Genomic DNA, 20,291 nt, shown 5'->3' with positions numbered 1-20,291 from the left:
TCCACACTGGCGTTCTCAGACGCCGCTAAGTATCTGCCAGGCCCAGCCCTCCTTCACCCTCAGAGATCAGGTGCCGTTAGCTCTGCTGGATCCGAGAACAAGGAACACCCCGGCATGGCTCACCGGTCAAGCTCGGCTCTAAGGAAGGGTGACGTAATTCAGGAGCAAGGCTGGGAGTGAGGACTGGGCTGAGGTCTAGGACCCCCGGACCCTTTCCTGGGCTGTTGCGCTGCTTTGCAGTGTTCTCCGCCCAGGAGCTGGCCTGTGGGCGGTGTCCTCTCTGCGCTTCTCACGGAAAGGTGGCCATCCCCCCCCGCCCCAGGCCGCCTCATCTTTGACAACCTGAAGAAGTCCATCGCGTACACCCTGACCAGCAACATCCCCGAGATCACCCCCTTCCTGCTCTTCATCATCCTCAACATTCCCCTGCCTCTGGGCACCGTGACCATCCTCTGCATCGACCTGGGCACAGACATGGTGAGGCCCAGCTGGGAACCTGGCTCGCGGAATTCCTGTGAGACGGACTGGGGGCAGGAAAAGCCTGTGTTCAGGGGGAGGGACAGAGCTCGCTCGAGTGACTTGTGAGTTTCCTCCTGAACTTTGTGTCCTTTGTCTTTCCTGCCCTCCAGGTCCCGGCCATCTCCTTGGCTTACGAGTCAGCTGAAAGTGACATCATGAAGAGGGTCCCGCGGAACCCAAAGACTGATAACCTGGTGAACCACCGTCTCATCAGCATGGCCTACGGACAGATTGGTGCGGCCAGAGGAATGGGGGAGGGGGGAGGCTGGGGAGTGGCTACACCCACCGGGCCGTTAGAGTTCGCTCCATTTGGAAGTCAAGGAGATGCTTTCCTGACAACAGACTGTGCTGGGCCCTGGGAACACAAAGAGCCACTGATCTCTGATCTGCCCTTGACTTCAGAGTCTAGCTGAGAAGGGACATACATAAAATGATGGCACCTTTCCAAGTGCCCAACAGTGAACATGAACGTGCTATAGGAGAACAGAGCAGGGGGCTCATGAGTCAGGAGGACAGTCAGGGGAATCTTGTGGAGGAAACAGGACCCATACCTGCTATTCGAAGACGGCAGGTGTACAGTCAGCTGAGGGGGTCAGGGTTGGGGAATCGCACATGTCTGCCAGCTGAAGAGTGATTAACCAGTTTGGGGGAGCACTTACTCCTGAGAAAGAAGTGGTAGAGACAATAGGGCTGTAGACACAGGTAGCATGAATCCTGGAGCCAGCCTTGAAGGACGTTTGAGAGCCGTTAGAAGTCTATGCTGTGGACTTGCCTGTGCAGTTTTTCAGGGAGCAGGCGAGGGATGAGCAGAGAAGAGACGGGGGACGTGGGAGATCGAGGAAGGAAACACAGAGGAAGCACAGATTCAGGAGCTAAACTTAGGTTTGAGTCCCAGTTTCACCACTTAGTACCCGTGTGACCCTAGATGAGGTTGGAAAAATCTTTTTTGTGCCTGTTTTCCCCGATGGAAGGTAAATAATGGTTTATCATTGTGGTGAGGATCCATGTCCACAGGGACTCCGTGGGCAGCCCTAAGGCCGGTAGGCAAACACTGACATCCTCTATGCCATGGCCAGGCTTGGGGAATGGAGGTGTTGACTCAGGGACAGGCAAGGGGCAGACAGGAGAGGCATGAAGAGAGCATAGGACATGATGAGGGTCCACACGTGACGGGAAGTGGAGAGTGAGGAGTCCAGGGCTCACTCAGTGGAAAGAGGGAGTAAATCTCCTCCAAGTTCCTTCCTGTTTTAAGATTATACGACTCAGGGGTGCCTGGGTGGCTCAGTCAGTTAGGTGTCCGACTTCGGCTCAGTTCATGATCTCTCGGTTCGTGGGTTCGAGCCCCATGTTGGGCTCTGTGCTGACAGCCATCTCAGAGCCTGGAGGCTGTTTTGGATTCTGTGTCTCCCTCTCTCTCTGACCCTCCCCTGCTCACGCTGTCTCTCTCCCTTTCGCAGAAATAAAAAGTTAAAAAAAAAAAAGATTAAACAACTCAAAGATGGCTCTGGGTTAGAGCCTAAAGACAAATGTCAGGGCTTGGACACAGGCCCTAGGTAGATGATGGGATCAGGTCACCGATGGCAAGCATCTTCAGCGTTAGAAGCTCAGACACACACCGACCCTGCTAGGAGTCAGTCCCGGCCACCACCCTTTCCATGGTCTGCCTCTTGAGGTCCTTCTCTGAAGCAGATTCTCCTGTCCTGTGATTCTGTCATTCATAGGGATGATCCAGGCTCTGGCTGGATTCTTCACCTACTTCGTGATCCTGGCCGAGAATGGTTTCAGACCTACTGATCTGCTGGGAATCCGTATCAACTGGGAAAACCAATTCTTCAATGATCTGGAGGACAGCTACGGACAGCAGTGGGTGAGTTGAGGGGTCGGGCCCTCGATGCTGACCAGTGAGAGTAGAGAAGGGAGGCACCAGACAGACAGAGGTGATGCCTCATCTCCAGTCCTACTTGACCTCCATCTCCAGTCACAAGGGCAAATGTCCTTCAAGTGAAGACTTGACATTATGGCTTCATTTCCATTCGTTCCTGCTGGCTGTCATCTGTCTGTGCCTTCCTGGATCTTTTAGCTTCCTCGGTCCTGGAGTTCTTCTTCATCAGATCAACTTTTGGAGGCTGATTTCTGTTTTTCCAGGTTCTAACCATCATTGGCCCAGACATAAATTCTGGCTCTTCTCTCCCTGTTCGCTCCCTCCCTCTGAGGGAGTTCAAATAATAGGATTTCAAGTCTGAAAACCTATTTGCTTTGTCTCCCCCTTTCTCACCTTTCTAAGCTTTTAAACCCAGAGGATGCCTCTGTGTAGTAGGCTTTCCTAAAACCCAAGACGAATGAGGTCCCAGCTGCAGCCCTCTAGCCAACACGATGTGTTTGAGAATTTTAGTGAGTATGCTTTTTTTCTGCCCGTGAACACTCCTGTCCCAATTTCTAAGACAGTAGGAGATGTGACACCAATTATTGCTGGAATCATAGGACCACAGAGGACACAAAGTCAATAGAGGACATATAGTCTATTATCATCCCTCGGTAAGTGAGGAAGCAGAGTCTGGAAGGATTCCCCGCCTTGCACAACGTCCGGCAGCATGCCCCTAGAAGAGCTAAGCGGAAGCTCCACCCTGACCCCCATCCAGCACCTTCCTCCTTCACCATGATGCCTCCAGACCACCGCTAATTGTAGGTTTCTCGAAAGTGTACTAGAATCGTGGTCATTGGCAAGGTGCCCACTGAACGCACTTGGCTTCCTCTAGCTAAGCCCCACAAGGCCATCAGATGTCAGTGTTCCCAGCAGCCAACATCACTCCGGGGGGGGGGCCAATGATGCCCAAAGTCATGGTCAGCGTCCCCTCAACCCTCAACTCCAGCCTTTGTTCGTTTTATATCTTGATACCATCTCCTCGCTGCCAAGATGCAGCTTAACATATTTATTTATAAATTAAAGGTAATTAAAATTAATTTGAGGTAACATCACATTACACCAAAGACATCTTGAGGCATTGCACAAGGGGTTGAGAACAACTGCCCCGAGGAATAAACTTCATAAAGGAGAGTCCATGCCTCTTCCACTGCTGTGATCTTCTGATAATCACACACCGAGCGGCCCACTCAGGAAGGGTTGCACAGACCGCTAGAAGCAAGAGTTCCTTACCTTCTAAATGCCTCTCACCTAATGGTCACCATTCATTCATTCATTAAGCGTCTCCTATGCACCAGACCTGTATTGGCCCTGAGGGTAGGGTAGTGAACAAATACAGTCAAGTTATTGCTCTTGGGGAGCTTACGTTCTAGTTAGGGGCAGGAGGGGAGACAGATAATAACAGAATATGTAACATACTGGGTCAATGGATTTTAAGACCGAGTAGAATCCAGGAAGTGTTGGGATTGAGACACTGGAGTGGGGGAGATGGAAAGATCAGAGTGGCAGTCAGAACAAAAGAGATGCTGGAAATTGAAATCACAGAGAAACAAGCTGTTGGGAAGGACAGGATCTGGAGTCTGCTCCTGGGGGCCCAGGGCCCAGGTGGGGAGTGGAGGGCAAACCCTGCTGGAGATGGAGTTGGGGGGCGGGGGGAGGTGTTGAGACCGTGGCAGTGGAATGATCATCCACACAGATATTTGAATCCCCAGAAACCAGGATGGGAGCGGTGTTAGGCAGTGAGTCAGAGCTAAGATCTGCTGGCGGCCACAGAGCCCGGGGGTGGTGGCAGATGACCGCCTACAAGATGAGGCCATGTGCCCTGACGTCACAAGTGTGCCCGCTGGACACATTTCCTGGTGCAGCGCTTGGCTCATCAATTTCCAATCATTTCCATCCAATGTTTTCTGATCATTTCAGGCTCGATCGCTCCCTCCAGGTACCACTGTGACCACATCCCCCGAGGTTTGCCACGTAGCACCTCGCTGTTGTTCAGTCCTACGTATTTGCAAATTCTTGATATCATCTACAAGTTCATTATAAACATGCTGTTTTCATTTGTCAGGCACAAGCTTCTTCTCCAGTCTAACTTAGATGCCCCTCTTCCATGTTCTCACGGTCCTCAATGACCCCTCTTATAACCCACTATGAGGCTGACACGGCCAGCCTGTTTGTCTTCCCTGCTAGATTTACGTTCTTTATGTGGGAAATATGAGGGCGAGAAAGAACGACTGGAGGAGTGATCGCCTCCTCCCTGGGGCCACCCACTCGGGCATTCCCGTCTCTGCAGTCAGATGCCCTCGGCCCCACCTTCCTTTCTGAGCCATTTCCTCTAACTCTGCTATGGGGATCTGCCTCCCCCTCACAGTACCCCTCTCATTCTAATGTGGAGATTCCCGATCCGCACCACGTGACACTCACGGAACTAAGCTTGGGAGGGTGCTCGGAGCTCAGTGAGACAGGTGCTTGCCCTTGAGTTGTTCTCAGTGGGTCAGGAAAGCATGTGAACAACTAACTCACAACCCAGCGCGAACAGTTGTGATGAGATGGCGTAAAGCGTGGGGGCCTGAAGGCCTGACCCGGCCTTGAGGTCCAGGACGGCAGGAGAGACCCTGAGGTGCACCCACGTCCCTTCTGACAATGCCCGCCCCCCACTCTGTCCGCCCCCAGACCTATGAGCAGCGGAAGGTGTTGGAGTACACGTGCCACACAGCCTTCTTCGTCAGCATCGTGGTCGTGCAGTGGGCTGACCTCATCATCTGCAAGACCCGCCGTAACTCGGTCTTCCAGCAGGGCATGAAGTGAGTGTCCCCTGACCCCCACCCTGTCACAGCTGCACACAGGGAGCTGGCTCCCCCTACCCCTCCCTCCCTTTTCTCTGGCACACCCTCCGACCTCTCTTCCCAGAAACAAAATCCTAATATTTGGTATCATGGAGGAGACATTCCTGGCTGCGTTTCTGTCCTACACTCCAGGCATGGACATGGCCCTGAGGATGTACCCACTCAAGTGAGTAAAGGAAGGGACGCAAGCTGGCGGGGGGGGGGGGGGGGGGCAGTCCCCACCACAGGGAGAGCCTGGGACAGAAAGTGGTGTGTTGGAAAGGGAAGCACGGAGCTGGGGGCCGCCTGGATGGACGGGGCTACCCTCTGTGATGTGAGGGTCAGGGACAGTATCAAGTGACAGCAACCCAGGAGACATGCAAATTGAGCAGACTTACTGGCACTCAACAGAGGGGCGTCTTTTTTATGGTGATGTGTGGTATAGCTGCTCAAGGATACAAATTGCTCAGAGCGGAAGTAAGCATAAAAATAGCCTAATCTAGGCGTGGCTAATTCGTGGCAAGCACCGTTTGTGAGCATACTGAAGTTCTTACTGTCCGGTACCTTGTTTTGTTCCAAACAGGCCCATGCCTTTGTGTCTTGGTTTATTTTGTTTTTCATATTAGTATGTGCTTGTTACAAAAACATTCTATTTCGAATTTTACAGGGAAAGAAAGCCAACCTGCGCCACCACCCACTCCCATTGCCCCGCCTGCAGGGGCTGCTGTTAATGATGTAGGGTGTGTTCTTCCCACTCATCTGCTACGAATTCACACACTCTGCTCACCTTTCTGTCCTTTGCAGTGTTTTACACACTGCTTTGTACACTGTAGGTGCTCCATTAATGTTTAATAAAAGACATTGGCACTGCCCTTAAATACAGATGGGCACGGGTTCGAATTCCAATTCTACTGTGCGTTGTGCTGGATGGTATGTAGCCAGTCTGAGGCTCAGCTTTACCTGCAGAGTCTCAGTAATACATACCTGGCAGAGTATTGTGAGGATTACATGAAGAAATGAGTATTATGCACCGAGCATGGCTGCTTGGGCCGTGGCGGGAGCTTTGTCCTCAGTAGCTTTGTTCTCTATTATTGTTGCCATTAACGTCAACACGCAAGTCATAGTAGGTGCAGTTGAGCATTAACCATGATCCCAAACATTCTATGCCTTCCCCGACCATAAAACACATCACCCACCACTGTATTTACATTGTATATCTTTCTATCTTCTTTCCCCTGATCACCTGAGCGCCTGGAGATCAAGGGCCATCTTGTCATCGTTTTTATTTCCCCAGTACCTGCACGGACACAGAGCAGACACGTGGCAGTTGCTGTTGAGTGAGTGGCTGGCTGGTGTGTGTGACTGCATGTGCACGTGTGCAGTGAGCCCTGGCCAATGCCTGCGGTGGCCAACATGGCAGCCGTCATGCTTTCTTCACTCGCTAGCAGGCTCTTGAGGTATGGCTAGTGAGAGACTGACAAACCGAACCCGCCATTTTATCTAGCTGATGTAGAGTTAAAAACTCAAGTGCTGTCAGAGATTGTTCTACTCAATACACCTTTCCTGTTTGGGTTGGGCTACATTTTGAAAATCGTCAGATGACGAGCAATGTGCTGTCAGTGTAAAGTGCTCCTGGTACCCCAAAGACTTAGGATAAAAAAGAAGAAAAATAGCTCCTTAATAATGTTTATGTTGGTTCCATGTTGAAATGATGAGACTTTGGATATACTGGGTGAAATAAAACCTACCGTTAGAATTACTTGCCCCCATTTCTTTTTACTTATTTTCCTGTGGCTACTGGAAAACATGACCTCTCAAGGTGGCTCGCAGTGTATTTCTATGAGACGGCACTGGTCGAGGCCACCTGCCTGTCACCCAAGGGAACAAACGTGGTTCTGATCTGACTCCTCCCCAGAGTCTCTCTCCCTGGCCTCTCATTACAGAAGAGGGTCAACAGGCAGAAAAGCTTTCCCATGTTTGCGATATGGACACGTATATCCATCCCTTGGTGAAATACCCCCACAGGTCTAGTCTCAGGTAGGCCCATCCTGCTCGGACAACCTGCCCTGTGTGGGTGCAAGGCTCAGACTGCCTGCGAGGCGACAGGGGTCTTCCTGAGGGACCCACAGAAGCCAGGGGCATGCACGTTAGAGCGTGCACCTCTAACATGGCATGTATTGCGTTGCGTTATCAGTGGCTTCTTGTGTTTCTGTCTCCTCCCTCCCCCACTAGACTCTGGGGGGTAGGGCTCCACTACTCAACCCTGCACACAACGGGACACTTGGTTCTGCGCGCTGTCCCCTGCACCTGCTTCCGCTGGCCCCTCTCTCGTTGCCCCACTGACAGGATAGCCTGGTGGCTCTGCGCCACTCCCTACAGCGTCATTATCTTTATCTACGATGAAATCCGAAAGCTCACCATCCGACACCATCCTGGCGGTGAGGCTCCCCGCGCCCCGCTCTCAGTGGCCACCGGCCTCCTCACCGGCTCTCCCATCCTGCCCTGTTCCTGTGGGGCCCCTTGCCTTCCTCCCCAGCCCCCCACTGCCCCGGGGCAAGTGCTGCCTGCCTCCCACCTTGACCTTGCTCCCTTCTGCCTCACGCCCCCCACCCCCCCGAGACCTCCCCTCCACCGTCGCCAGTTCACTCTGGTCTCCTGTCTTCCACAGGCTGGCTGGAGAGAGAGACCTACTACTGAACTCGGCAGAGGGAGAGAAGAGCTTCGCATGACGGGTGTCCTGGGGCCGGGTGGGGGTTTGGGGTGACGAGCTCGGCACATCTGAGAGGGTGCGAGTGGGGCAAAGATGGTATGGGCAGGCTGGCCTGGGCTGGACCGAGGACCCGGGGCTGGGAGACCAGGTGGGGGAAGGGAGGCCCAGCGGAAAGGCTCTGTCCTGTGAACCAGAAGCCAGTCTAGAGAGTAAATGTTTGCAATGGCCCTCACCTGGCTGGATGTGTCCTCTGGCTTCCGGAGAGCGGGGGTCTCCCAACGTCTCCCCGGGAGCCCTGGAGGGCAGTCTCTCAGGGACCAAGTAGAGGCGGGGAGGGGTTTAACTCAAGCACCCCTGCCCCTGGAGGGCTAGCCCCCAACTCCAAGTCTGAACACCTGAAGCGAAACAAGGCTGGGACAAGTGAAGGATCAGAGACACAGGTGCAGGTGAGGGAGAAACAGTAGAGCCACGGCCTAGAGTGGGGGCCACGGCAGCCACGGCCCGGCTGGCTGGTGGACTCATCATGGAGTTTTCGTGCTAGGAAAGACCTTATTAAGTCAACGAAGAGCCTGAGGTGCAGACAGGACGTGGGGAGCATCACACGAGGAGGGTGCGTGCCTTTCCCTGGGGAAGGGCTGACGGTCTGCCCTCCGCGCCCAGCTCTCCCGCCATTCTGGATCCCCGGAGCCTTGACTTTAGGTGAGGCGCCCTTGCCCCTCGCACCCCAGACTCTGCGCAGGGTGATAGACATTCCCCAAACCCTGGTCTCCACAGGCTACTCCTCGCTGGTCGCAGGGTCTCCCTCGGACGTGGCTCTGCCCCCCTCTTCACCCCCTTGCTGGCTGTTGCTCCCTGAGCTTCACCCTGTAGGGTCAGCCCATTGTCACACGTCTTCACAGGCTGTGCCCCTAAAGCCCGCAGGGCTGAGAAAAATGCTGAGGAAAGCTGGGGGAAATCGTAGACTGTCACCAGAAACAAAGCGTATGTGTTAAGTGACGGCGCACGTGCCGGGCAGTGGGACACTCCCCATCCATGAGTTCACACAACAAACAGATTCTTATCAGCCACCCCGTTTCTTAGATGTGGAAACCAAGGTCTGTCTGATTCCGAACCCGGTGCTCTTAGCCACTCACAGACTTAGTGCCCCAGTGCGGGCTGGGCCAAAAATATACGAGGACCAAAAAAAAAAAAAAAAAAAAAAAAAAGGAAAGTGAGGGAGGAAGGTCCGAGGATGGTTCTAGAGAATGAGAGGCTGTGGGCTGGCAGAGAGAGAGCCACTGTAAGGGGTCACCAGTCACTCATCCCCTAAGAGGTCTCTCCCACTGTCAGCCTCCCCCCTCCAGCACCAGGTCCCCTAGGGACAGGGCCACACCAGCCTGGGGTCCTTCCCTGCTGCTGACAGGGCTGAACCAGACCTGGAGAATGGAGGGGCCAGGGCGTGGGGGCTGAGGGAGGACGGGGAGCACCGAGGGGCCAGCTCCTCGGGTTTCAGTAGCAGGAGCCTCGGGTGTCTGGTGGGTTAAAAATACAGAGGCCCCAACTCAGGGTCATTTGATACCAGCGGCTGAGGCTTACAAGTCCAAGGGCCTGAAGGCAGGGGCTCAGAGGAGCAGAAAGTAGGGAACCGCAGCAGGGAGAGCGTGCAGGGAGCAGGAGGGGAGGGTGCAGCTGTTGGGAAGGACTCGGTGGGCCTGGAGAGCCAAGGGCTGGGAATGGGAATGCGGTGGGAGAAGGTCTGGGAGCTGCAAGGCCAAGGTCACTTTTCACCCCATCTCACATCCTTGGGGGAGGCCACGGGTCAGCGTCCTGGGGGACAGGGCCAGGTTGCTGGGTCTCCCCTCCCCCAACACGCAGGGGAGAGTCCCGGCCCTCCCTCTGGCTGTGGGGCTGTCCGTGGCCCTCCTATGAGGCCAGGAGAAACGTGCTGAGGCCCCTTATCCAACCCGCCCTGCTCAGGTTAGCTTTGGCCTCTCCTGTCCAGGGACAGCTGTCCCTCTTGGACCCACTCCCGCCACATTCTTGAGATTTTCTGTGGCCTTCCTTGCTTAGCAGTGCAAGGTCCACCCCACGGGAGGGGGAAAAGTTATTCGTCTAACATCATTTCATGCCCCTGCCTGAGTGCAAAATAAACGCTGTCTCTCCAGAGTCAGAGATAGCTCAGGGTGGGGGTGGAGGGCTTCCGACTTTGATCGAGCCTCTTCCATGGGCTCTCTCGTGCCTCAGTTTACCTGTGCATGGTAAGAGCCCTGGCGGGCCCGAGTAGAGGGTCCTTCCTTCTTAGCAGCCCAGAGCCCAGCTCCTGTATCGCCCCCAGGCTGGGGTGCAGGAAGTTAGAGTCCCTCCTCCCACCAGCTCTCAGGTGCGAATAAATCAGCGTCCTTGGCTGGGGGTGGGGCTGAGCTCTCACCTCTTCAGGTTTCCCCGGAGTTAACCTTTCCCTTGGTGTTTACACCTAGTCCTGTTGGTAAGAATGCAGAGTCCTCCAGCCTGGGGAAGCCTCCCTCCCCACCGTGCCCCAAAGAACCCTTTGATGGGAGGGCAGAGCTTCAGCAAGATCAGAGAGAACCCCTCCCCATCGCACCTCTGCAGGGAAGCCCTGAGCCAGAGCTCCTTGCCCCTCCTTCCCCTGCGCCCCGACTTGAGAGTGTTGAGTGAAGCACAGGAAACTGGCTGGGGCCGAGCCAGGTGGCCAGTCCTGAGCGAGGCTCCATCTTTTATTCAGAGAATGACCTCATCCCTGGGCCCGGCTCTTTAAAGGGAAGTGCAAGGGGTCTCTTCCTGCAGCCCAGCTTGCTTTTTACAGCCCCCTCCTCCCTCCTCTGCAGGATCGAGGAAACAGACCTCGCCCAGAGGGGCTTCCCAGGTTTTCAGACGGGAGGCGATCCAGCATTTGTGCCCCTTTTGTTCTGTATCCGTGAATTTACTCTCTGCCCCAGAATCCCACCTCTCCACCCGTTTCTCCCAGTCTGAGTACCCTTGCCCTCCCCGGGCGCTCCCTAGTCACCCCGCACCTCCCTTCCCCCAGGCCAGCATCATTTACCTCCGACTCATCTGGTCTTATTTTTAGCTCAGGCTTTTTTCCTTTCTTAATATGGCGATGAGCTTCTANGGGTGAGGGGTAGGAAGTGGGAGGAGCTGGGCTCTCATGGAGCTGCCCTGGCCTCAGAAGGTTATCCTCTCTCCTGCCAATCCGGGAGACATATTTAGACGGGACCAGGTGGGGGCCGAGGGGTGCCAACTAAAGGCCCCGGCTCCGGTTCCCTCCCCGCCCCCTGCGCCTATCCCTCCTCCTGACCCTTTCACTCTTGGCTCTGTCGGCAGTTTGTCCAGGACCCAGCAGTGTCCTCTGTCCGCCGCTCTGGGCCCTTCCCCTCCCCGCCCCCAGCGGGAGCCCCTAACTCGGGATTCGGCACCCAGGGCCCCTCCCTGCCCCGACCGTCCTCTGCTGGACCAGGAAAGCCCTCCCGACCCAGGCCCCACTCCGTCCATGCGCGCCGCAGACAGGATGCGGGCCGGAGCCGTGCCCGGGCTGCGGCTGGCCTTGCTGCTGCTGCTGCTGGTGCTAGGGACCCCCAGGCTGGGGGTGCAGGGGGAGGATGGGCTGGAGTTCCCTGAATACGACGGTGTGGACCGTGTGGTCAATGTCAACGCCAAGAATTACAAGAACGTGTTCAAGAAGTACGAGGTGCTGGCGCTGCTCTACCATGAGCCTCCCGAGGATGACAAGGCCTCACAGAGACAGTTTGAGATGGAAGAGCTGATCCTGGAGGTGAGTGGGGGGCGGCTCTGCAGGCCCATGTCCGGCCCCCTCCCTGCAAGCCCCGGCCGGCGAGTGCACACACCCACTGAGGGGGACGCGGGGGGCGAGGGGCAGTGCAGCTGCAGACACTAGGAGCATGTGGCCTTAGCCACATGCGAAGGGAGGCTTGGAACCCAAAGTTCCACCCAGTCAGGCCATCGTGGGACGGAGGCGCTGCAGGGAGACACCACCTCTGCGCTGCCAGAGGCTGGTGGCACTGGGTTTGGCCAGGACCGGGTGTCCTTGGAAGGGGAGCTCAAAAAGAGAACTCTTCAAAGGCAAGGGGAAGAGCCACACTGTGGGGCACCGTGGCCCCAATCTAGTTTCCCAGCTGGACCGTGCCCCTCTGCACACTGTGGGGACCGCACCCCAAGGAGATCCACTCGGCATGAATTTTAAATGCTGTTCACATCTTATTTGCACAGCATCTGCTTCATGGCCCGGGGTGAGGGGGGCTCATAGAGACCACTGTGGCCTCAGTCCCTCTCCCTCGCTCCCTCTCCTAAGTCTCCTCCCCTGCCCTGACTGGGCCAGGCTGGACGTCCTGGTTGGGAAGTTCTTGCAGAACACCTTCCCCGGCTTCTCCTCCTGGGACCATTCCTCTCACCCCCACGGGGACTCCAGAACCAGAGAAGAAGCCTGTGTTTGGGGACATGGGGACATTAGGGTCACACACACTCCCCATCCTTGCACAAGGATGGCTTCTTACCCAAGCTTCTGCGGCCCCTACCCTAGCCTGGCAGCACGGACCAGCCTCAGCCCACCCGGAGCTAGGACCGCAGGCTCCTGCATGCGTGTGTGTGTGTGTGTGTGTGTGTGTGTGTGTGTGTGTCCCTGTGGCTGCTAGAACCTGCCGTCTGACGAACGCCCTGAGTATTTTTATCCTGAGTGCTCAGCGTCTCTGACCATCCGCCTGCCAGCAGCCTCCCTCCCCGTCGTCCTGAGCATCCAGGCGCCAGGGTCCGTTAGCATCAGGGCCGTTAGGGTCTAGCCAGGAGGCCGAGCGGGCAGGGTCCTGTGGGAGCCAAGGGCCGGAGTAAAGAGGGGGAGGAGCACCCCGCCTGTGTCCCCTCTAGTGCCTGCTCGAGTCTCTGCCTCTGAAGGTGACAAGCGGTGGCCACCAGGACTCTCTGGCTTCTCCCCCACTCCTCGTGACATGACCAGACCCCCCACACACACCTCCTGCCTTCCACAGCTCTCCGCGGTGGGGGTGACTCAGGGACTTCTAATGTCGCCCCACACTGAGCCCGGCCTTAAATCAGGATGGAGGGCAGGGCTCAGCCCCAAAGGGGGCAGGAGGGACCCCGCACATGCCCTAAAGTGCAGTATCGGAAGCACACCTACTCGAGCAATCAGTGTCCAGGGGTCAGTGCTGGACCACAGGCCAAAGGGGCGGGCTTGCAGGGCACGTGGGAGACCCTGGAGCCCCACGCAGCACCAAGGGCAACTCTTCCATTCCCTGCACCCCAAAGCCCCCCCCCCCAGGGAAGCGTGAGATGGGAACGGGAGCCTGGAACTGACTTTAACCCTACGTTCCCTCCAGTTAGCGGCTCAAGTCCTGGAGGACAAGGGCGTCGGCTTCGGGCTTGTGGACTCTGAGAAGGACGCCGCAGTGGCCAAGAAACTAGGTAAGGGACCCGCAGGGGCGAGGCAGCGTGTGGGACAGGGGAGGCCTGGAGTGTGGGACGGGGAGGGGAGGCCCAGGCCAGGGACTTCGAGGGCAGCCCTTGTCTAGGCCAAGGGCCCCATGGTGCCTACTCGGAACAGGGTAGGGGGTGGGAGGGGAGAAAAGACTGAAATTGGGACGATTATCGCTGGGGTTCTAGCATCTCCTTTATTCCTTATGGAGACTCGGGCTGCAATCACAGGAAGACGTGGGGGTGGCCTTTATACTCACCTAAAAATCAGGGCTGGGTGCTGGGGGAAAGGGATGTCGGGGAACACCACCAGTGAGGCTGGAGACGCCCAGTCACACCCCTGTGTCCAGAGTGGGTCCCCCCCAGGGTTATACGCCAGCCACCAGGGAGCAGCACAGGCCTGAACTGGGCTCCGGGTGTGGCTGGGGAGGGCGGTTAGTAATGAAGTCATCTGGTCAGTAATAGCAGCGGGTTAGAGGGCTGGACCGGGAGCGAGCGGCCAGAGGCCTCCGAGGAGGTGAAGGGGCATCTGTCTCTAGTTATGGCAGCCAGAAAAGGGGAGACACCTTGCTAGANCCCGCTGATCCCACTTTCTCCCGGAGAGCCCCTGGGAGCCCCGGAGATGCCTGGGCTAGAGTCGCAGGCACAGATCCCAGGGCTGTGGGTGTGAAAGGGGGGCCGTGGGGCGGGGGAAGGGAGAATGGAGGATGTGGGCTCCAGGGGCGCCGGGGCAGGCCCTGGACCTGTGGGCAGCCCGGCGGCCCGGCTCTGCTCTGGCTCTGGCTCACTAGGACTCACGGAAGAGGACAGCATCTACGTGTTCAAGGGAGATGAAGTCATCGAGTACGACGGCGAGTTGTCTGCTGACACCCTGGTGGAGTTTCTACTTGATGTGAGGATTCCCCTTGACCTAATGGCCTTCACACCCATCCTGACCGAGGCCAGCTGAGGTGGGGCTCCTTCCAGCGAGGAGAGAACTCACTCTCTCCTTCCCTGGCCCCGCCCCCCCCAGGTCCTAGAGGACCCCGTGGAACTGATTGAGGGCGAACGAGAACTGCAGGCATTTGAGAACATCGAAGACGAGATCAAGCTCATTGGCTACTTCAAGAACAAAGATTCAGAGCGTGGGTAACTCCCAGACGCCGCTGTGCCTCCTTGGACCCCCATTTTGCCCGTCCCCCTCACCCCCACTCAGCCCGCTCTTTCCACATCTCTACGCCCTCCTCTCTCTGACCCACCTGCCCTGGGGGTGCCCAGATGGGCACCCCCAGCACCCCACCTTCCCCACTAAAGTTCAGCTGCTCTCAGGGGACTTCAGGGGTGGGTCTCAGAATGAACCCCTCTGGCCAAAGGAGCCTTGGGGAGAAACAGAGGGAACATGGGTCCCTGGCAGACCCTCGCCCCACAGAGACTGACTCCGAGTTACTCCCGCAGATTACAAGGCCTACGAGGATGCTGCGGAGGAGTTTCACCCCTACATCCCCTTCTTCGCCACCTTCGACAGCAAGGTCCTCCTCCTCCCCCCATATGGGATACCCCCTCACTCCCCACAGCTGCCCTTCAGACCTCTCTCCCAGAGCCTGTGGTCTCTCCCTACACAGGACACTCCTCACCCCACCCCCACCTCAGGCCTCTCTCACGAGTGGGCCCCAAAGATTTGAGATTCTCTAAGCCACCCCTCTAGCACTCAGCCAAAGCCCAGAGCAGTTGAGACGCTTGTCCCTTGTCACGGTGGCAGTGACAAGGACCCAGGCTGTCGAACTCCCTTCCTAAGATACGGTCCCCGGGATACCGTGACACCGCCTCTCCCCGTGACCCACATCCCCTGCTCCACTCCCCTCCGCCCCCTCCCCCAAAGGTGGCAAAGAAGCTGACCCTGAAGCTGAACGAGATCGATTTCTATGAGGCCTTCATGGAAGAGCCCGTGACCATCCCAGACAAGCCCAACAGCGAAGAGGAGATTGTCAGCTTCGTGGAGGAGCACAGGAGGTGGGGAGCGGGGAGCGGCACACCCCTCTGTGAGGTGGGCTGGGGGGGGTCTCAGCCAGCCAGGAAGCTGGTCTCGCTCGCCGGGCTCGCTCGCCGGGGGATGAATGCCCTCTGGGTACCAGTGCCCACCCACGCACCGGCTGGGTTCCACAGTATTTCACACCCTCTCTAGGCCGGAGCCCTACACACTGATGCTGCACAGCCGCGTTCCGTTCACTGTGATGTTGACTGTGACTGGTGTTCACGGTCTGTGGTCTGCCAGGGCCCCCGAAGGGCTTTCTGTCCCTATTATTAGAGTTGATCCTTTCAACAACCTCAGGCAAACACACCCAACAGGTAGTGGGTGTCAGAATGGGATTCTAACCCAGATCCAGCCTCCGTGCTTCCTCATCGTTACTGGGCCCCTGTGTCTCTGGACAGGGGTGGGAGGACTGGCCAAGCGGGGAGGATTCCGCCCTCCGGGGGACAGCTGGCGATGTGGGAGACGTTTTCGGCTGAGGAGAGTGCCACTGCTGACATCTCCAATGTCCCCAGGACGGCCCCCCCCCAACAGAACTGTCCAGCCCCAAAGGTCAGCAGTGCTGAGGTGGGGAGACCCTGCCTGCACCCCACAACTGGAAATACCCACACGTCAGTGTAAACACCACCAACTCTCACTCTCCCCACTAGACCCTGGTCCCCTCCATCGGGGCCGGGCCGGTCAGCTTCGCCCAGCCCCATCTATGCGGCACCCAGCACGGTGCTGAAACTTCTGAGGCTCTCGGCTGTGTTCAGTGAACGAGTGATGCCCAGATGCCCAGGCCCTACCGTGCTCCCAGAGGCTCTCTTCAGGCCGCTGGCCCGCTCTCGGCTCTCCCACCTGCTTTAAGCGGGCAATGATCAGATCCGGGCCTGGTGCCCAGAGCTCAGATTTGGCCAGATGGCTTTGTTCCGGGCTACAAGCTGCCTGTGCCCTAGGCTTGACCCAGAGGCAGCCTCCGCGGTGAGGGCCATCGGGGAGGGCATCCTTCTCGCCCACTGAGTAGTGACTGTCTCTTCTAGATCCACCCTGAGGAAGCTGAAGCCCGAGAGCATGTATGAAACCTGGGTGAGTGTCCCCTGGATGGGGCTGGGCCCCTGGGGGAGCACTCAATCCTAGGAGCATCCCCAGCCTATTGTGTCCCGTGCTTGCTCTTGCTGGCAGGAAATCGATGCCCCAGCAGAGTTTGGAGGGTTTTGTTCTGAAGAGTGTGCCACGAATTGGGAGACCCACAAAAGCTGTTAAAGAAAACAGGGGAGGAGCCCCGAGATCGGGGGCTAAAAAGGGTTTGCTAGCAGGGGTGTGGGGGCCCTGGAGCTGAAGCCAGCCGTGTCACTTGGGACAGGGCCACCACCACAAGGACGTACCTGATCCAGAAGCTGGATTTCCATAAAACTCAGGTTCAAGGAAGATGTAGGGTGTGTCTGGCTCCCTAACTTCGGGGAGTACAGCTAAGCCCCCCTCCCTCTAACAGGAAGACGATATGGACGGAATTCACATTGTGGCCTTCGCAGAGGAAGCTGATCCTGGTGAGGGAGGAACGCAGGGTTGGATGGGGGGGCACCGGTGAGAGGGGGACACAGGCGGCATTCCTGGGGACCCATGTGCAGGGGCAGGTGGTGGGGGGCCATCAGGACACCTGCCGCCTCTGTGTCCCCGTCTCCTCTGCCCCACCTAACACTTTGTGCCTATGTTCCCCGCAAGATGGCTACGAGTTCTTGGAGACGCTCAAGGCTGTGGCTCAAGATAACACGGACAACCCTGACCTTAGCATCATCTGGATCGACCCCGATGACTTCCCGCTGGTAAGGGGCTTGGCTCTCCGGAGGCAGGGACCAGCCCACAGCGGCACTTTCTGAGAGGAGCTTCCTTCAGGGTCCCGGCCCCAACTCCTGCCCCGAGGACCTGGGGAGGTTATGTCTGGTGCAGGCTCAAGGGCACTGCAGACGCCCTGAAAAGCAGGATGGGAAGCGAATCGCACAGAACATAGCACCCGACTCCCAGAGCAGAGGCGAGGCGGGTAGCTCGTGTGCCCAGGGCTGACTCCTCCTACAAACACCCAGAGTTTTGGGGGGGGCACCCTAATCCTGCAGATGAGTCTACACAACCACAGAGTCAAAGCACAGGGATCCCAGCTTTGTGCCCAGCCGGATCCCCCACACCTAGCTCTCACCGTTTGTTTGTTTTTTAAACATATTTAAAAAAATTTTTAATGTTTATTTACTTATTTTTTATTTTTGACATTATTTCATTATTTATTTTTGAGAGACAGAGTGTGAGCAAGGGAGGGGCAGAGAGAGAGGGAGACACAGAATCTGAAGCGGGCTCAAGGCTCTGAGCTGTCAGCACAGAGCCTGACGCGGGACTCAAACTCATGAACCATGAGATCATGACCTGAGCTGAAGTCAGATGCGTAGGCAACTGAGCCACCCAGGCACCCCAATGTTTATTTATTTTTGAGAGGGGCAGGGGAGGGGCAGAGAGAAAGGGAGACACAGAATCTGAAGCAGGCTCCAGGCTCTGAACTGTCAGCACAGAGCCCAATGCAGAGCTCAAACCCACGAACCGTGAGATCATGACCTGAGCCAAAGCCCGACACTTAACCGACAGAGCCTGGCAGGCGTGCCCCTAGTACTACTCATTGTTGAAAGAGCGAATGAATGGAAATGTGAGGAACGTTGGCAATTACCAGGGATAATGACCTCAGTTTAGAGATATAGAAGCTGAGGGTCATTGAGAAGTGACTTGCCCAAAGTCATAGGTCACGCAGTAGCGGATCCAGGATCAGGAAGCAGGGGTTTCCTATGCAGTTTTCCTCAGAAAGGAAAGGCCAATCTTCAGCCCACCCTCCTGACACTTTCTTTCCCTTTGGGATTTTTACCTGTCGCTGCTTACCGCCACTCCTTCCCTTTAACCCTACAGCTGGACCTGTCCCCCATCCACATGGGTTCACAGGGACCTTCCTCTTCCCCTGGGCAGACCCCTGCACCCACCCTCCTGGCCTCATGCATCCCTAGACTCTGCTAAGTGGCCACATGTGCTCTCTTCACAGCTGGTGCCATACTGGGAGAAGACATTTGACATTGACTTGTCGGCCCCGCAAATAGGAGTCGTCAACGTTACTGATGTGAGTCTGCTCCCCTCCCCGACTCTGCCTCCCAGCCCAGCTCTCACCCCCTGCTCTGCTGACTGGGCATTGAACCCTGCCCAGAGGAATGAGATGCCACTGGGTTCATGGCTGGGGGAAGTGGGGGAGGCTCTGGCCCTGAACACACTGCTGTTAGAACTGGCTTGGCACCGCCAGGGCCCGGGTCACATCCTGTCTTCTCCATGAAGTATGCTCAGACCCCCCATTGGAGTCCCGCCCCTCCTCCGCACTCCCAGAGCACACTTGGCGTTGAGAACGTGACTTCTCTGTGGCTCTTTGTGTATTACGTCTGCCCCTCCCAGCCGGCTCCGGGCTCTTTGAGGGCAGCAATCTTCTCGTTCCTCGTGGCAGGTGCCTCAGACGTGTCTGCAGAGGTGAACTGAGTAAAGCCACAGTCTTTGCGTTAATACAATCGTTAGTCTGACCGGAGACACAGGTGTTCTGTTAACTACGCTGCCGGATCTTGTAAACTCTAGCATAAAGAGCCCATAAAATGCTAGGGAGGCACAGAAATCAAAGCTAGCTCTGCTGGAGAGAATCCGAGAGAAGGCTTTCAAAGGAGCGGCATTTAAAGTGGAGCCTGGACAACCTATATGAGTCCCCCACACGGAGGTTATGTGGAGGCAGCCCCAGACCGATGCAAAAGTTAGTGCTAAAGGTCAGACGTAGGAAAATGAATATCAGGTTCTGGAAAGGGAGGTCTTTTTTTTTTTTTTTTTCTTTCTTTTTAATGGCTTGAGAGTCAGGAGGTTTCTGCAGACGGTGCTGGAAAAGCAGGTTAGGAAAGCCTTGATCTGAAGGGCTGCTGGCTCTGCTCTCTGGCCACAAGGAGCCACCAGTGGCCCCACATCAAGGGCAGGACAGGTGTGTTAGGCTGAGGGAGAAGCTCTCCCAGCCAAGCCACCTTCTCCGTCACCGTCCCAGCCCAGACCTTCACCTGGACAGCGCCCCTCGGCCATCACAGGTGCAGGGAAAGGGCAGAGGATGCAGGCAGGGGCGCAGGGAGCCCGGTGAGTGGGCGGACGGGTCTGAAGGCCTGAGTGGGGCTTAGCTCGGGGGCCCTGTGTGTGCCTCGCCCGCAGGCGGACAGCGTGTGGATGGAGATGGACGATGAGGAGGACCTGCCTTCCGCTGAGGAGCTGGAGGACTGGCTGGAGGACGTGCTGGAAGGCGAGATCAACACAGAGGACGACGACGAAGAGGACGATGATGACGACGACTAGTCCCAGCCCGCCCGCTCTCCTCCTTGTGATCTCCCTCTGCCTCCCCCCCCCCCCNNCAAGGACAGCTGGTCACTCTCTGCCCTGGGGCGCGCCGGGGTCCGCCGGCTGAGTGCCGAGCCCCTCTTCCCCCACGCGCCAGCCCGGTCACCTCAGCTGACCCGTTTCCCGTCCCACGGTGGCCCTGTGGCCACCATTCGTTTCTTCCCTCATTCGGTACATCCTCCCCGTGATTCTTTCCTCCTCAGTTCCCTCCGTCTGCACACACTCTTCCCCACACTCTCAAACCCTACATCCTCCTGACTGGCCCGTCCCCGGCCAGGAGGAAGGGCGGGCCCTGTGTTTGGGGCTGGCTCTCAGTGACCTCTTCTTAACGTATTTGGGTCAAATGAGAGGCCTCAATAAAGGATCTGGGGCAGCATGAGCCGGTGTCTGCTGAGGCCTCCCCCCGCGGCAGGAGGGGGAAGCCGGAGGAGGGGGCGCCTGGGCGGGGGGGGGGGAGGTGTG

At 57.0% G+C, this 20,291-nt stretch overlaps 2 protein-coding genes across 3 annotated transcripts in view; both read left to right on the top strand.

Moving 5' to 3' along the window:
- The window catches only part of ATP1A4 (ATPase Na+/K+ transporting subunit alpha 4), a 30,851-nt gene extending 22,647 nt beyond the window's left edge, over nt 1-8,204 (top strand). For both annotated transcript variants that reach the window (XM_077760126.1, XM_077760125.1), the window contains 7 exons: nt 323-477; nt 630-753; nt 2,241-2,386; nt 5,111-5,241; nt 5,348-5,449; nt 7,609-7,700; nt 7,931-8,204. In XM_077760126.1, coding sequence (XP_077616252.1) covers nt 323-477; nt 630-753; nt 2,241-2,386; nt 5,111-5,241; nt 5,348-5,449; nt 7,609-7,700; nt 7,931-7,959 — 779 coding nt within the window. In that variant the 3' untranslated portion in view covers nt 7,960-8,204. The remainder of the gene's footprint in view (nt 1-322; nt 478-629; nt 754-2,240; nt 2,387-5,110; nt 5,242-5,347; nt 5,450-7,608; nt 7,701-7,930) is intronic.
- A 3,190-nt stretch (nt 8,205-11,394) lies between these two features.
- On the top strand, nt 11,395-19,838 carry CASQ1 (calsequestrin 1). Its single transcript, XM_077759981.1, has 11 exons — nt 11,395-11,741; nt 13,315-13,399; nt 14,200-14,300; nt 14,421-14,532; nt 14,843-14,916; nt 15,267-15,397; nt 16,439-16,484; nt 16,891-16,945; nt 17,121-17,221; nt 18,469-18,543; nt 19,647-19,838. Exons 1-11 carry the CDS (start codon nt 11,460-11,462, stop codon nt 19,785-19,787), a joined length of 1,203 nt encoding a protein of 400 aa, XP_077616107.1. The 5' UTR covers nt 11,395-11,459; the 3' UTR covers nt 19,788-19,838.
- The last annotated feature ends 453 nt before the right edge of the window (nt 19,839-20,291 follow it).

The sequence above is a fragment of the Crocuta crocuta genome, unplaced genomic scaffold (genome assembly GCF_008692635.1).
Source record: "Crocuta crocuta isolate KB4526 unplaced genomic scaffold, BGI_CrCroc_1.0 scaffold133, whole genome shotgun sequence".
NCBI classification, from domain to species: domain Eukaryota; kingdom Metazoa; phylum Chordata; class Mammalia; order Carnivora; family Hyaenidae; genus Crocuta; species Crocuta crocuta.
The sequence above is the reverse complement of the archived record's forward strand: the minus strand, read 5'-3'. Positions and strand labels throughout refer to the sequence as shown.

Excerpts from the sequence above, each read along its gene's own strand:
- CASQ1 (XM_077759981.1), top strand. The coding sequence starts at position 11,460 with ATGCGCGCCGCAGACAGGATGCGGGCCGGAGCCGTGCCCGGGCTGCGG. Across the intron at positions 16,485-16,890 it reads AGAGCATGTATGAAACCTGG|GAAGACGATATGGACGGAAT; the intron begins GTGAGTGTCCCC and ends TCCCTCTAACAG. Across the intron at positions 18,544-19,646 it reads GAGTCGTCAACGTTACTGAT|GCGGACAGCGTGTGGATGGA; the intron begins GTGAGTCTGCTC and ends CCTCGCCCGCAG.